At 47.0% G+C, this 13,874-nt stretch overlaps 1 protein-coding gene across 1 annotated transcript in view; it reads left to right on the top strand.

Moving 5' to 3' along the window:
- Window positions 1–13,874, top strand: part of TBC1D2 (TBC1 domain family, member 2) — a 64,672-nt gene that overhangs the window by 22,511 nt on the left and 28,287 nt on the right. Inside the window, exons 4-5 of the mRNA XM_006863191.1 lie at window positions 4,802–4,935; window positions 6,662–6,855. Of these exons, the coding sequence (XP_006863253.1) occupies window positions 4,802–4,935; window positions 6,662–6,855 (328 nt within the window). The remainder of the gene's footprint in view (window positions 1–4,801; window positions 4,936–6,661; window positions 6,856–13,874) is intronic.

The following is a 13,874-nucleotide window of genomic DNA, read 5'->3' as shown; positions in this document are numbered from 1 at the left end:
GTTGGAGGAGAATATTGAAAGTACCATGGGCTGCCAAAAGAACAAACAGATCTGTTTTGGAATAAGTGCTGCAGAGTGCTCCTTGGAGGCCTGGATGGCCAAACTCTGTCTCTCATACTTCAGACATATTATCAGGAGGGACCATTTGCTAGAGAAGGATATCATGTTTGGTAAGGTGGAGGTTCAGAGAAAAAGAGGAAGATCCCCAGTGAGATAGATTTGCAAAAAGGCAGCATCAATGGGCTCAAGTGTGGCAACAATTGTGAGGTTGGCCCAGGACTAGGCCGTATTTCTTTCTGTTGTACATAAGGTCGGTATGAGTCGGTACCAACTCTATGGCACCGAGCAACAACAACAATGAGCAACTGTATGCCAACAACCTAAAAACTATAAGGAAACATACAAATTCCTGGAAAGATTCAAACTACCCAAGCTGCCCCAAGCAAAAACAGAAAATCTGAAGAGAACTATAGCAAGTAAAGAATTAATGATCAAAAAACTACTCCCAAAGAAAAACCCAGAGTCAGATGGCTTTACTGGAATTATGTCCAACATTTAAAGAATTAGGAGCGATTCTTTATACAATCTTCCAAAAACATTTTTTTAAGATGAATGCAGTTCCCAACTCATTTTGTGAGACCAGTATCCCCTTGATACCAAACTAGACAAAAGCATCACACAAAAAGGTTATAGAGCAAAATCTCCTGTGAATATAAACACAAAAATCTATAAAAACAAGTTGCAAACTGAATCCAGCAGCATTTGACAAGGCCCTGTGCTGCCCCATGCTGCACACTGTGACCAGTGAGATTTGTCCCAATATCATGGCTATCTCATGGGCTGGGAGATACAGAGTAGGAAAGGAGCCTGCCCAAGCTTCCTTCGGGGTCTGAGAATCCCTCCATTTTTTTTAACTTGCAAGTTTTACCCACATACATTTATTATGATTATTGGTGTGTTTGGAATATTTCTTATGTCCTATATAGTTTTGTTATTGTTAAGTGCCTTAGATCTGACTCAGTGACTCACTGCGACCCTATATAGAGCTTCAGAGGTTGTAAATCTTTGCAGAAGCAGAAAGCCTCATCTGTCCCCCAAGAAGCAGCTTGTAGGCTTGAACTGCCAAACTTGTGGTTGGCAGTCCAATGTTTATCCTACAGAGAGCCATTGTGTTCCCACCTTATAGTTTATGTCCTGCTTTTTCTGTGTCTTTTCTTCTTTCCTGGTTTCTTTTTTCTATCATGAAAAACTTTATAAACTTCAGTGTCATATAAGAGTGAACATTTAGTTCTCACTCATCTGGGGTTAACTGTTCTGGACTAGGTTTACCTGATCTTGGCTGATCTAACATGTCTCTCAACTTCCATGGACCTGCAGCTACCTGCAGCATGGTCTTCTCATGATGAAAAGCAAAAGTACAAGAGAACTGTAAACTTTCACTCAATCCAAAATAAAAACATTTAATAAATTTTTAAAAAAAGTACAAGAGAACAAGTCCCATGTGCAAGCACATTTTAAGCCTTTATTTGCATCACGTCTGCTGACATCCCACTGACCGAACAAGTCATAAGGCGGCCATGCCAAACTTCCAAGGAAGAGAGGAGGTGCTCTCCTGCCACAGGATGAAGAGGGGGTGTGAATATTCGCTCAACAGAATCTGATTTACACATCCATCTTTCTCTTTACTTCCCACTGGCATTTTAGCTCCTTTTTTCGTTTTGAATCCTCAGGGATTTCCCTTCCTTTCCTGGGAGTTCAGCTAAGTGTTCACAAAATATGATCTGTATTTACCCAACTTCTAGGTCCTCATGGAATAAGGATTTTTCAGAGTAATTTATCCACATATTTTGAGAAGTATACATTGCACACAGGGATTATATATTAATATCAGGACACTATCAAAGATCTGTGGTTACAAATTGGGCTGTGAACCGCAAGGTCAGCAGTTTGAAACTACCTGCCGCTCCGCGGGAGAAAGATGAGGCTTTCTGCTCCCGTAAAGATTTACAGCCTCGGAAACCCTGTACAGGGTCGCTATGGGTTGGAACCGACTCGACGGCACTTAACAACAACATCAAAGATCTACAGATGCCTCTGTTTTTGTGACCGTGCTGTTGCTACTCTTTAAGGAGTTCTGGTGGTGCAAGTGGTTAAGCACTTGGCTACTAACGGAAACATTGGTGGTTCTAACCCAGCTAGCAGCTCTGTAGAAGAAAAGACCTGTCAATCTGTTCACATAAGATTGTTGTTTTTGTTAAGTGCTGTCGAGTTGATTCTGTCCCATAGCGACCCTGTATAGGGTTTCCAAGGAGCACAGACTAGAAAACTCTGTAGGACAGTTCTAGTTTGACACACAGGGTCACCAAGAGTTGAAATGGACTCAGTATCCCCCAATAACAATAGCACTGCTGCCCTTTAAGTAAATGCTCCTGAAAGAGTCGAATCCATTCCTGTTTAGTCAATTGTGACTCATGACGTTGTCGTGTGTTATAGAGGAGAGCTAAGCTGTAATCTTTATGGCTCTTCCATGGTGTTGCAGGGTGGGTTTGAACCAGCAAGATTTCAATTAGTTGTTGAGCGCAAACCATTTACACCAACCTTTTTTAAAGCAGTGTTTTCCAAACTGTTTTGCACATGGCCCTTTGTAAGAAATTCTTTTAATATTACAGGTCAGTGCAGACAATACGCACTCACCAAATGCTGCTAACCTTTCAGCAGGATGCATTCCGATGTTTTCTATTTCCGTTTTTAAATGTTGGTCATGATACTAAAGCAATTTTAGTCACAATTTGAAGAGCACTGACCTACTACTGAACTCAAAAGTAGACATGCTACAAACTTAATAACAGGGGAGAGAAAATGATCAAATGAGTTCAGAGTTTCCTTCTCTCAAAGGAAATAAACTCACTTGGGCTGGAAATAAACTCATCTGAGTGGTGTTAGACCAGTCTTTGGTGTTACCTAGTTCCTTCCTCCTAGCTAATCATGTCCCAGGCCTGTACTGTGGGCACACGCAACCCAACGTCAAGTGTCAACACAGATGAAGGTAGGTTGTTGTTGTTAAGTGCCCTCAAGTCGGTTCTGACCCATAGCAACCCTGTATAGGGTTGCTGAGGAGTAGCTGGTGAGCTTGAACCACCAACCTTGTAGTTCAAATGGCTATGCAGTCTGGCACATTAACCCACAGCGCCACACCAGGACTCCATAGGTAGATTGTTGTTGTTGTTGTTTAGTGCCGTTGAGTCGGTTCTGACCCATAGCGACCCTGTACAGGGTTTCCGAGGGTGTAAATCTTTACGGGAGTAGAAAGCCTCATCTTTCTCCTGCAGAGCAGCTGGTAGTTTCGAACCGCTGACCTTAAGGTTCGCAGCCCAATTCGTAACCACTACGCTACCAGAGCTCCATAGGTAGATTTTGTTGTTGTTGTTGTTAAGTGCCATTGAGTCGGTTCCGACCCATAGCGACCCTGTACAGGGTTTCCGAGGGTGTAAATCTTTACGGGAGTAGAAAGCCTCATCTTTCTCCCACGGAGCGACTGGTAGTTTCGAACCGCTGACCTTAAGGTTCGCAGCCCGATTAGAGCCTAGTTATTAAAGAATGACACCATGAAGAGTATTCAGCTAACCAAACACTTGATCTGGACATGAGTATAGCAAACTCCAAGAGGCAGAGAGGTGGCTAATAAAGGTTCCAGTGAAAACAGATCTGAGCAGGGACAGGTGACAAGGGAAGTAGATAGGAACTTCTCTGAACAGAAGGCAGGAATGCCTGGCAGTGGTTGAGCCAGGGCATTTGAACCGTGTTACAAAGCCCACTGAAGGCTTTAGGAAAGTTCATTTGGCAAACCTATTCCACACAGATGAAGGAGCTTCACAAAATTCATGGAAAAATTACATTGGCTTTCAGTTTCATTTTTCCATAAACTCTTTGAAGCCCCCCTTGCATATATTAACACCTTCTATCCTGGTAGCGTAGTGGTTACGAATCGGGCTGCGAACCTTAAGGTCAGTGGTTCGAAACTACCAGCTGCTCCGCGGGAGAAAGATGAGGCTTTCTACTCCCGTAAAGATTTACACCCTCGGAAATCCTGTACAGGGTCGCTATGGGTCGGAACCGACTCGACAGCACTTAACAACAACAACATATACCATTGGTGTTGGGCTGCTAACCCTCCAGCTGCTCCATAGGAAAAAGATGAGGCCGTCTGCTCCCGTAAAGATTTACAGTCTCAGAAACCCTGTATCCGCTCACTGTGAGTCGGAATCAACTCAGCGGCAGTGGGTTTGATTTGGGGTTTCTATATGCCTGGCAATCTGCTCTCATAAATAGTACAGCCTAGGAAACCCTATGGGGCAGGTCTCCTCTGTCTTCTAGGGTCATTATGAGCCTAACTGACCTGGCGGCACACAAATACATATGTCAGGCACTGTTGTTGGCATTGAGGTCCACTGGTGGACAATACAGGCAAACATCCCTGCTTTCATGGAGCTTATACTCCAGCAGTGGGTTGTGGGACAGAGGAGTCAAACGTAGCTTGTTTATAGGCAGTATAGTGGTGTATGGAGGCTGCTTGGTGTGATGGAGAAATGAAAAAGAGCAGGGCAGTGGGCTGGGAGTGCCTGCGTGAGTACGTAGCCTGCAGGGCACCTGGACTCCGGGAGTCCATCCCCTGTGTCTGGGTGCAGCAGCAGGGGTCTGGGCTCCAGCAGTGGCAGTAAAAGGAGAGGGGACAGGATGGCTGGGCTGTTGTCCCTGAACTGACTTCCCAACCAGCTTTACACTGCTGTCTTTTTCCTTTCAGAAACACAATGTATAACATCCGAGGCAACAAGCAGGCCCAAGGAGCAGGCCAGGGCCCTCCAGGGGAAGATTCTCTCCAAAGTGGGGAGCCTCAGAAGGAGGAGCAGCCCTTGCCCCCTGATCTCTGCACCCCAGGTGACTCTCTGGCCATCTCTGAGCTTTCTTCAGAGACCCTAGGGCCCCAACAAGTAAATGCTCTCTTCCCCATGGTGCCAGGACCTGCTCACTGTCATTTGTACATCTGTGCATCACAGATAAAACTCTCAGGTCACTTCCCCAGGACTAGTAGCAATGATTTATTACAGTACTGCATACGCCATATTCATATATTAAGATTGTTTATATTCAGCTATATATCCGAGTGAAAATTACTACCAAACATTGCTATAATCAGTCTGACATGCTTGTGAGTGATCACACAGGCATGATTACAGATTAGCATGGTTGGGGTGGCATTCTTCTGTGTCACTGCTGGGATTGTAGCATTTTCAGAACACACACACCAGGCATGCAGCCACCCAGGATCCAGACTCCCTACAGTGGGTGTGGGCAGCTCCATCCCTGCTGTGAGAACAGAGTCAGCTCCAGGCTTCATTAGAAGGTGCTGGTTGAGGTAGTCAGGTGCCTTCCAATGTAGATCCCAAGAGCGGTGGCCAACAGATGAGAGAGCAGCAGAGACCAAAGCAAAACCTTAAGGAATTCTGCTGAGGAGATGCCCCCTCTGACACCCAAGCTGAGGATGGCTGTGCATTTTGGATGCTTGAAGAATTCCTTGGGGGCATGTTTTCTGACCAACTGATCAATCCCATATCCAGTCCAAGTTTTTCTTCAAGATGCTTTCAACTTCTTTATTTCTCTCCATAAAGAAGAGTTCTTCTTTCCCCTGAGGCTGTGGGTGCAGGCCTGGGAAGTTCTGCTGGGATCTTGTAGGGTCTGAGAGGGAGGTGGGCTGCCACAGTGGGAGCCCTTGGTGCTGCTCCATCCACACTCAGGCTGGCGCCCAGTAGATGTATCCCGTGTCACCACGATGCATAGAAACCATGGCTGGGACACTGTTCTCATTCCCTTTCAAGTGTCGGTCCAAGAACCCTGCAACTTCTCCTCCAGCACCCGCCTCCCCACCCTGCCACGTGGCCCAACACAGAAAGTGGTGAGGGAGCTGGACGCAGGCTCCAAGCCATGCAGCTCACTGACTTCAGACTGACCAACCGCCTGACTGGCTCAAAAAGGGGGAACTCTCTCTTGCTCTTTCCTTTCTTTTCTTTGCTTTCTCCTGCCTGCCCCACCTCCCTTCCTTCTCTCCATTTCCCACAAATGGGAGTGGCTATGTTTCAATAAAACTTTATAAATCAGGCTACAGATTAGATTTGGCCTTGGAGCCATAATTAGTTGACTCATGCTCTAGAGAAAATAAAAGGGCTATGCAGCTTTGAGACCATCAGCTATGGGAAATGTATGTATAGCTCCTAACTTAGAGTTTGAAAAGAACAAAAAAAACCAGTTTGAGCTGTTATTTAGAGATAAGAATAAGACGTAGAGAAATGCTGTACTCCTATCAAGAGACAGATCTGTGTGCTTTGGAAATCACCCAGAGGGTAGAGATGGGATCCTGAAATAAGAAACCAGGCAAGCTGCCAGGGCTTGTGCCTGAGGAGATGGTCTGAGCATGACAAACCCCCTGCGGGTTCAGGTCCTAGGCAGAAGATAGGCGCAGTTTCGAGAATGAGCTCAAAGAGTAGGACCTAATAATCTGATTTTAAGCAAACCTTCTTTCTTTCTCCTAGTTGCTTTTGCCACTAGCTCTGGATTGAGAACTATTATGTCATCAACGCATAACCTTTGCATTTCTCCTCTTGGGCAGGGAGGGAGCCAGCAGAGTCTCCAAAGCCTACGCCCAAGTCTCTAACAGCCAATCTGATTCAGAAAGCCAAACGCCAGAACAACACCTTCCCACGCTTTCCTGAAGGGCTCACACGTGGCCGAACCTCCCAGGAGAAGATGGAGGCCTTGGAGCAGCAGGTTCTGATACTCACCAAGGAGTTAAATTCTCAGAAGGTGAGTTCTGGCCCTGGAGAGGTTCCAGGCTCTTGTGGACACCTATGGGGCTGATGCCTTTTGGACAAGGAAGATGTGATATAAGTCAGTCTGTAGTCTGCACCAGGTGGGAAAGGCTATACTGTTGGTTATTTGGGGATATGGTGCCACTGAAAGGACCACCAAAGGCAGAGTCACTGGAGACATCATTTCACAGCTGTCTTTTGGATCTCTCCTAGAGGGTCATGTATCTGACCCAACACCCAAAGAGGGACTATATTTGGAGAAGGGGATCTGGTTGTAGGGTCTGTGAGGGGCTGCTGAAGGAACAGGGAGATCTTGTCCCTGGTGGCAGATAAGTGGGTACATGTTTCTGAGGGCTGTCATGGGACAGAGAAAGCAGGTAGGGTCTGTGTGGCCCAGAGATTGAACCAGGACCAACGGGCACAGTGACAAAGAGGAAGAAAATTACAGGCAGTCTCCTGGGTTACAACCATCAGTTTTATGGACTCCTGGTGTGGCAGTTGGTTCATGTGCTGGACTATAAATTCCACTTGAACAGGGAGGCCTGCAGTTCAAACTCACCCACTGCTCCTCGGGAAACCCTATACAGGGTTGCTATGGGTCAGAACCCAACTCAATAGCACTTAACAGCAATTTGCCTTTGGAGTCCTGGTGTGGCATTGTGGGATAAAACACCGGACTGCAAGGTCGGTGTGAACCACAAGGTGGTCAGTTCAAACTCACCAGCTACTACTCCTTGGAAACCCTATACAGGGTCACGATGAGTCAGAATCGACTTAGCGGCACTTAACAACAATAACAGTTGCCCTTTAAGAGGAGTTCAAACCATTTCAGACCTTGAAAAATGGCACATAGGGAGGTCATGTCTGACTTCCTCTGGTTTCACAAGAGGGAAAGAGAATCAAACTCAAAATCAGCTCAAAGCTGATTGTTATAAACTGGAGGTCAGACATGCCTCTACCCTTCAACTGTCTTTACCCTCTTCTGACACCAACCATCCCTCCCACAGCTGCCTCTGCTTCACATCTGGGTTTGATAATCCATTGAAATGACCAAACAGAACTCAAGACAATACTCAGGATTATGGGGTTTATTAGGGACGGGAACAGGGTACGATTCAGGATCAGTTCTCCAGGCAGGCACACCTCTCTCGTCTTCTTCCTGTGGTATGTGGCCCCTCAAGCAAGTGTTACAAAGCCTGTCTATAAATGTCCAAAGGGCACATTCGGCTGGCCTGCAGGCACTCAGCTTTGCCGGCAGCTCCTTTGTCTCTGCATGCTGCTGCGGTTTTTCCAGGTGGCGATCTGGTGACTTTGCTTTCTTGAGGGTCCTGTGACCTTTCTGTTCCTGCTTCTGAGGTGACTCCTTTTAAATATAGCAAGATGGCAAAACTAACCAATCCCAGCTGGCATGTACACCGTATTTGCATGCTTCCATCCACTGGTAGCATAGTGGTTACGAATCGGGCTGCGAACCTTAAGGTCAGCGGGTTCGAAACTACCAGCTGCTCCACGGGAGAAAGATGAGGCTTTCTACTCCCGTAAAGATTTACACCCTCGGAAACCCTATACAGGGTCGCTATGGGTCGGAACTGACTCGATGGCACATAACAACAACAACAACAACAAAGATTTACAGTCTTGGAAACCCTATTCAGGGTTGCTATGTGTTAGAACCGACTCCATGGCACAGAACCAACCAAATCAACCAGCCACTCATTAGGGAGCGCGGTGGCTCACTGGAGTTCGAAACCACAAGGTCAGCAGTTCAAGTTTGCCAGCTGCTTTTTAGGAAAAAGAAGTAGCTTTCTGCTCTGGAAAAGATTTAAAGCCTCAGAAACCCTATATAGAGTCACTATGAGTCAGAACCTACTCAATGGCACTGAACAACAGCCCACTCATTTGGTGGGTGTCACAAAGATCATGGCTAGAAGAGACATTCAGTAAATTCACTGTACTATAAATCAGTTCTGTCATGACTGAAACAGGGAAACAGAAGCTGACCAGGATTTCTATAATTTAGTTAAGCCCTGAATAGAAGGCTCCGAAGAGGTGAAGTGAACCTTTTCAGACCTGATGCATGAGACTGGATTACTGACAAGACTCTGGAGTGCCACATCGAGGCGGCACATTTGGCCACCATCTTTGAGTTGGCACTACGATCTTTGAAGCCCTCCTTGAACATTACATAAATTTGCTCTCACTCCTGCTGTCGCTGCATGCTGTTGAGTAGGTTCCAACTCATGACAACACTGTGCGGGAGTTCTAAGACTGTAAATCTTCACAGGAGGAGACAGCCTTATCTTTCTCCCTCAGAACGGCTGGTGAATTCAAACTGCTGCATGGGTACCTTGAACCGAGTCCAATTTAGAACACATCCTTCATCGCAGTCACCTTCACTTGCTTCACTTGCAGCTTTTAAATCATTGAAAAGATTTTGAGAAATTTTTTTTTCACCAAAACCGTACTGCCCTCTAGTCAATTCAGACTCATGGCAACCCTGGATAGAATTTCCAAGACTACAGATCTTTATGGGAGCAGAAAACCTCATCTTTCTCCTATAGAGTGGCGGGTGGGTTTGAACTGCTGATCCAGTGCTTTATCCTACAGCGCCACCAGTAAGGACCTTGTACACTTATCTATAAAGTTTTTAAAGACACAGATAGGAATAGATCTTACTTTACCCTGTTTGGGAGTCACAAGGAGAAAGAACTAGGCGATCATTGTAGCAAAGCATTAAATAATTAAATAATTAACTATTCAAATTGTCCAAAGATCCTACAACCCAGAAAGTGAGTCATGTTAGAATCCAGGGACTGCCTCAGGAGTACTGAGGGTCACATTGCTGCAACCTGGTTGGGAGGTTCTCTTTCACATGATAGGTGTGGTTACGTTGGCGATGAAATCCCATGGAAGCGTCGCAGAAGGCTCGCTCGGGCTCCTTTTCCTAAGGTGGTGTCGGTTTGCCCTTCTGTCACTTCTGACTCCTGGTGACCCCATGTGTGTGTAGACTAGAACAGCTACAATAGCTTTCCAAGGCTGTGGACATTTGGAAGTGATTGTCAAGCACCTGGGAGGGTTTGAACTGCCATCCTTTCAGCTCTGGCAAGTTTAACTGCTTTTGCCACCCAGGGACACCTTTTCTTCTGAGGAGGCCTGAGCTGTGACTGTTCTAAGTCCCTTTCTGATTTGTTCCCCAACTATAGTTCCAGAGGAGGTGGCCTGGCCTGGGGAGATGGGGTGTGGGGGGTGTGATATTTACCTCTGAATATTCTCCCCCTTGTAGGGTTCCTTTCTGCTCTGTGAAGAAGACAGTCCTCCCCACTACCCTTAATTTTGCTCCTCTGCCTTCCTACCCCAGAGCAGAGGTTCACAGAGGTTTCATTCCTGGCAGGTCAGGGGTCACAGTTGTGGGAGTAACTGTGTATGGGTAAGTTACTGATTTTTCAGAGGAGTAGGTTCATTCATTCATCGAATCAATCCATGTATTTACTCAGAAAGTCTAGTCAAGGGCTTGTTATATGCATGAGTTAGATGCCGACAAAACACAGTGAGCAGAATACCTTGGTTCTGTCCCCACAGGGCAGCAACAGGCAGGTCAGCACCCAAATGTGCCATTAAAGGATTCCACATCCTCTCTGAGACCACTTAGCTGCCTTTCTTCCCATCATTTGTGAGACCGCTGGACTCTCGTGAGAACAACTTCCCTTTCTAGAATATGTGGGCAGGATGTGTGGGTTATCTGTGACATTTCTTATCCCCCTGAAGACCAGAGTTGTCTCCACTGATCTGCCTGGCTAGGCTGGTGTCCACATCCTCCCTCACTGCTCCAGGTCATGTGTGTCCCTCCTGAAGCTGTGCACTCAGTTGAAGAGGACTGTCCTTCAGTCTCGGGTATACGAGTAGCTATGCTCCAAACAAGCTCTCAAGGTTTATAGATGATGTAGTCAGCTTTGCTCAACCCTCCTGTTCATTCTAAGATGCTACCAATTGTCAAAGGAATCACTTAGGTTTGCCCTGATTCCTGGTAGCCCCCAAAGACTCACTGTTTTCTAGGAGATTAATAAGCGGTGCCACGTCAGCCCAGTGGGGGATTTGTTGCATGTGTTTGCAAATACCACAGCACAGGCCCAAATTCTGGCCCTGGGTAAATGTCTCTTTAGGCTAGAATCATGTGTGCTATAGAAGCCTGTCTCCCAAATGCAGACTTGGGTTACTTGAGTAATTCCTGTTGCTCTCCCTGTCCAACATGCTGATTCCTTCCTGCTTTTTATGGAACGCAGCACCCACCAAGGGGTCTCTAAGAAGACAGGGAAGTGAGCCCACCAAGGCCTCTGGGAAAGGTGCCCGTAGGTTATCCCCGGAAGCATAGCGCTGAATGTGGAGGGGGGTATGCATGTGTGTGTGATGGGGGGAGTGGTAATGGGTGTGTCTAGTCTTCATTCCTCATTAGGAAGAAAGAATAGTCAGTCCCACACACTCTAGGGTTTCCCCTCCAAAACCAAGGCTGTTGTTAAATGCCGTCCGTCAAAGTCGGTTACGACCCATTGCGACCCTGTATAGGGTTTCCAAGGAGCAGCTGGTGAGATTGAAACACTGACCTTGCAGCTCAAACGAGTTTGCAGTCTGACTGACGCATTAGCCCACAGCGCCACACCAGGACTCCAAAAACCAAGGTGGTGGTTGTTGTTATGTGCCATGGAATCAGTTCCGACTCATCGCGACCCCATACTAGGTTTCTGAGGCTATAAATCTTTACGAGAGCAGAAAGCCTCATGTTTCTCCTGCGGAACAGCTGGTAGTTTCGAACTGCTGACCCTGAGGTTAGCAGCTCAATTCTTAACCACTACGCTACCAGAGCTCCTTAAAAATCAAGGTAGGGAAGAAGAAAAAGAGAACACGCACTCACTCTTGGCCCCGAGTTCGGGCAGAGGGGCAAGCACAACTTTTGAGTGTCCGGCTGTAGCCACAGAGACTTAGAAATACTTGTTGGAGGGCACCTCCTCAGGTCACTGGGTGACCCTTTCTTCCTACTCCATTATCATCTGCAAGTTCCCCTGAAACCTGTTTACACCTTAGCAACACACAAGTGTCCACTGACAGATGAGTGGAGATGGGGTAAGGGGGCTCTGGCTGCAAGTCAAACCCAGGCCTCCCACATAGAAGGCCAGACTCCTACTGCGGAATCACCAATGAATGACGCAGAGCAGTTGTTGTTTGTTGCTATGTGCTGTGGAGTCGGTTCCAACTCATAGCAACCCTGTACAGGGTTTCCGAGGCTGTAAATCTTTACGGGAGCAGAAAGCCTCATCTTTCTCCCACTGATCAGCTGGTAGTTTCGAACTGCTGACTGTGAGATTAGCAGCCCGATTCGTAACCACCACACTACACAGAGCAGTTGTTGGTGTTGTTAAGTACTGTGGAGTTGGTTCCGACTCAGCGACCCTGTACAGGGTTTCTGAGGCTGTAAATCTTTACAGGAGCAGAAAGCCTCATCTTTCTCCTGTGGCACAGCAGGTAGTTTTGAACTGCTGAGCTTGCGGTTCACAGCCCGATTCGTAACCACTATGCTACCAGAGCTACACAGAGCAGTAGCTGCTAAGAATTTGCATTTCAAGCTCCTTTAGATACTGTGGAGGGTACTTCACCATCCAGTGGATGAGCACAAATAACTGCGGATAGTAAGTATATTCCCATGTGTTCTCTGTAATCCCACAAGTCATCAGCCCCCTTTTCCTGAAGAGGCTCTGCGTGCCCAGGGGAGGGGCCAGTGTTCAGACTCTGTCTGCCTGTAGAACTTCTGCTCTTTTCACCATGCTTATGGCTCTGTGGGTCAGCACTGGACTGCAAACCACAAACTCAGAAGTTCAAACCCACCAACTGCTCCTTGGAAACCCCATATAGGTTCGCTATGAGTTGGAACCTACTTGATGACAATAATAACAACAACAACAACTACCAAGCTTGAGGGTGAGACAGCTGGAAGAGCCAGGACTCGAGGTCCAGGGCTCTAATCACAGATCAGGCTGCCTCCTTCATGGTCTCCACAGTATGGCTCATTATTAGACACAAGCCCAATTACTGCTTTTTGGAACACATTCTCTGGGCCTCCCTAGTGGCGTATGAAATAAACCATAGTCAACTCTGATACCCATTAAGCCAGTATCTATCCCAGACTCCTATATTGCTGGCCCATAAGAGATTTGGGCCTCAGGAGATAATACCAAGTGGTTGCTCGGCCGGTGACTCATGCCTCAGAGGTAACAGAATTGCACCCAGCCTGAAGGCCATCTGCTCTAGCAGATGGAAGGCTGTTATCTGTGGTGATGTTGGCCATCTGTTGGCTGCCAGGAATGATGAACCCCTTCAGGGCCCTCCCAGGGGGTCCTCTGGGGCCACCGTAGTTCATTCAGGATTACTAGGTGGAGAGGTAGAATTTGTTTAGGAAACATGGTGGGCTTCTTATTAGCCTAAAACTCCAGACTGAGACTTGAGAGTCCTCTTCCCCCAGTGTTGGACCCTGAATCCAGGGACACGTGGCACACTTTCTCTCATGTCCTCACATAACTGGGCTACCAATCAGTGTGTCCGTTTTATAGTGTTGACAAAGCTGAGCAACAGTGCAGTGCCCTGCCTGAGGCCACTCTCATTACACATGGATCTAGATGGGGTCCAGCCCGTGCTGGGCCACCCACCTTGAGTTTTCATTAGTGATTGTTTGTTGTTAGGTGCCATCTAGTCAGTACCGACCCATAGTGACCTTATGCACAGCAGAATGAAACACTGCCCGATCCTGGGCCAACCTCACCACTGTTGCCACACTTGAGTCTATCAATGCTGTCACTTGGCCAATCCATCTCGTTGGGGGTCTTCCTCCTTTTCTCTGACCCTCCACCTTACCAAACATGATATTCTTCTCCAGTGACTGGTCCCTTCTGACAATGTCTGAAGTATGAGAGATGAAATTTGGCCATATTGGCCTCCAAGGAGCACTCTGGCTGCACTTCTTCCAAAACG

Source organism: Chrysochloris asiatica, unplaced genomic scaffold (genome assembly GCF_000296735.1).
Source record: "Chrysochloris asiatica unplaced genomic scaffold, ChrAsi1.0 scaffold00053, whole genome shotgun sequence".
Classification (NCBI taxonomy): Eukaryota; Metazoa; Chordata; class Mammalia; order Afrosoricida; family Chrysochloridae; genus Chrysochloris; species Chrysochloris asiatica.
The sequence above is the reverse complement of the archived record's forward strand: the minus strand, read 5'-3'. Positions and strand labels throughout refer to the sequence as shown.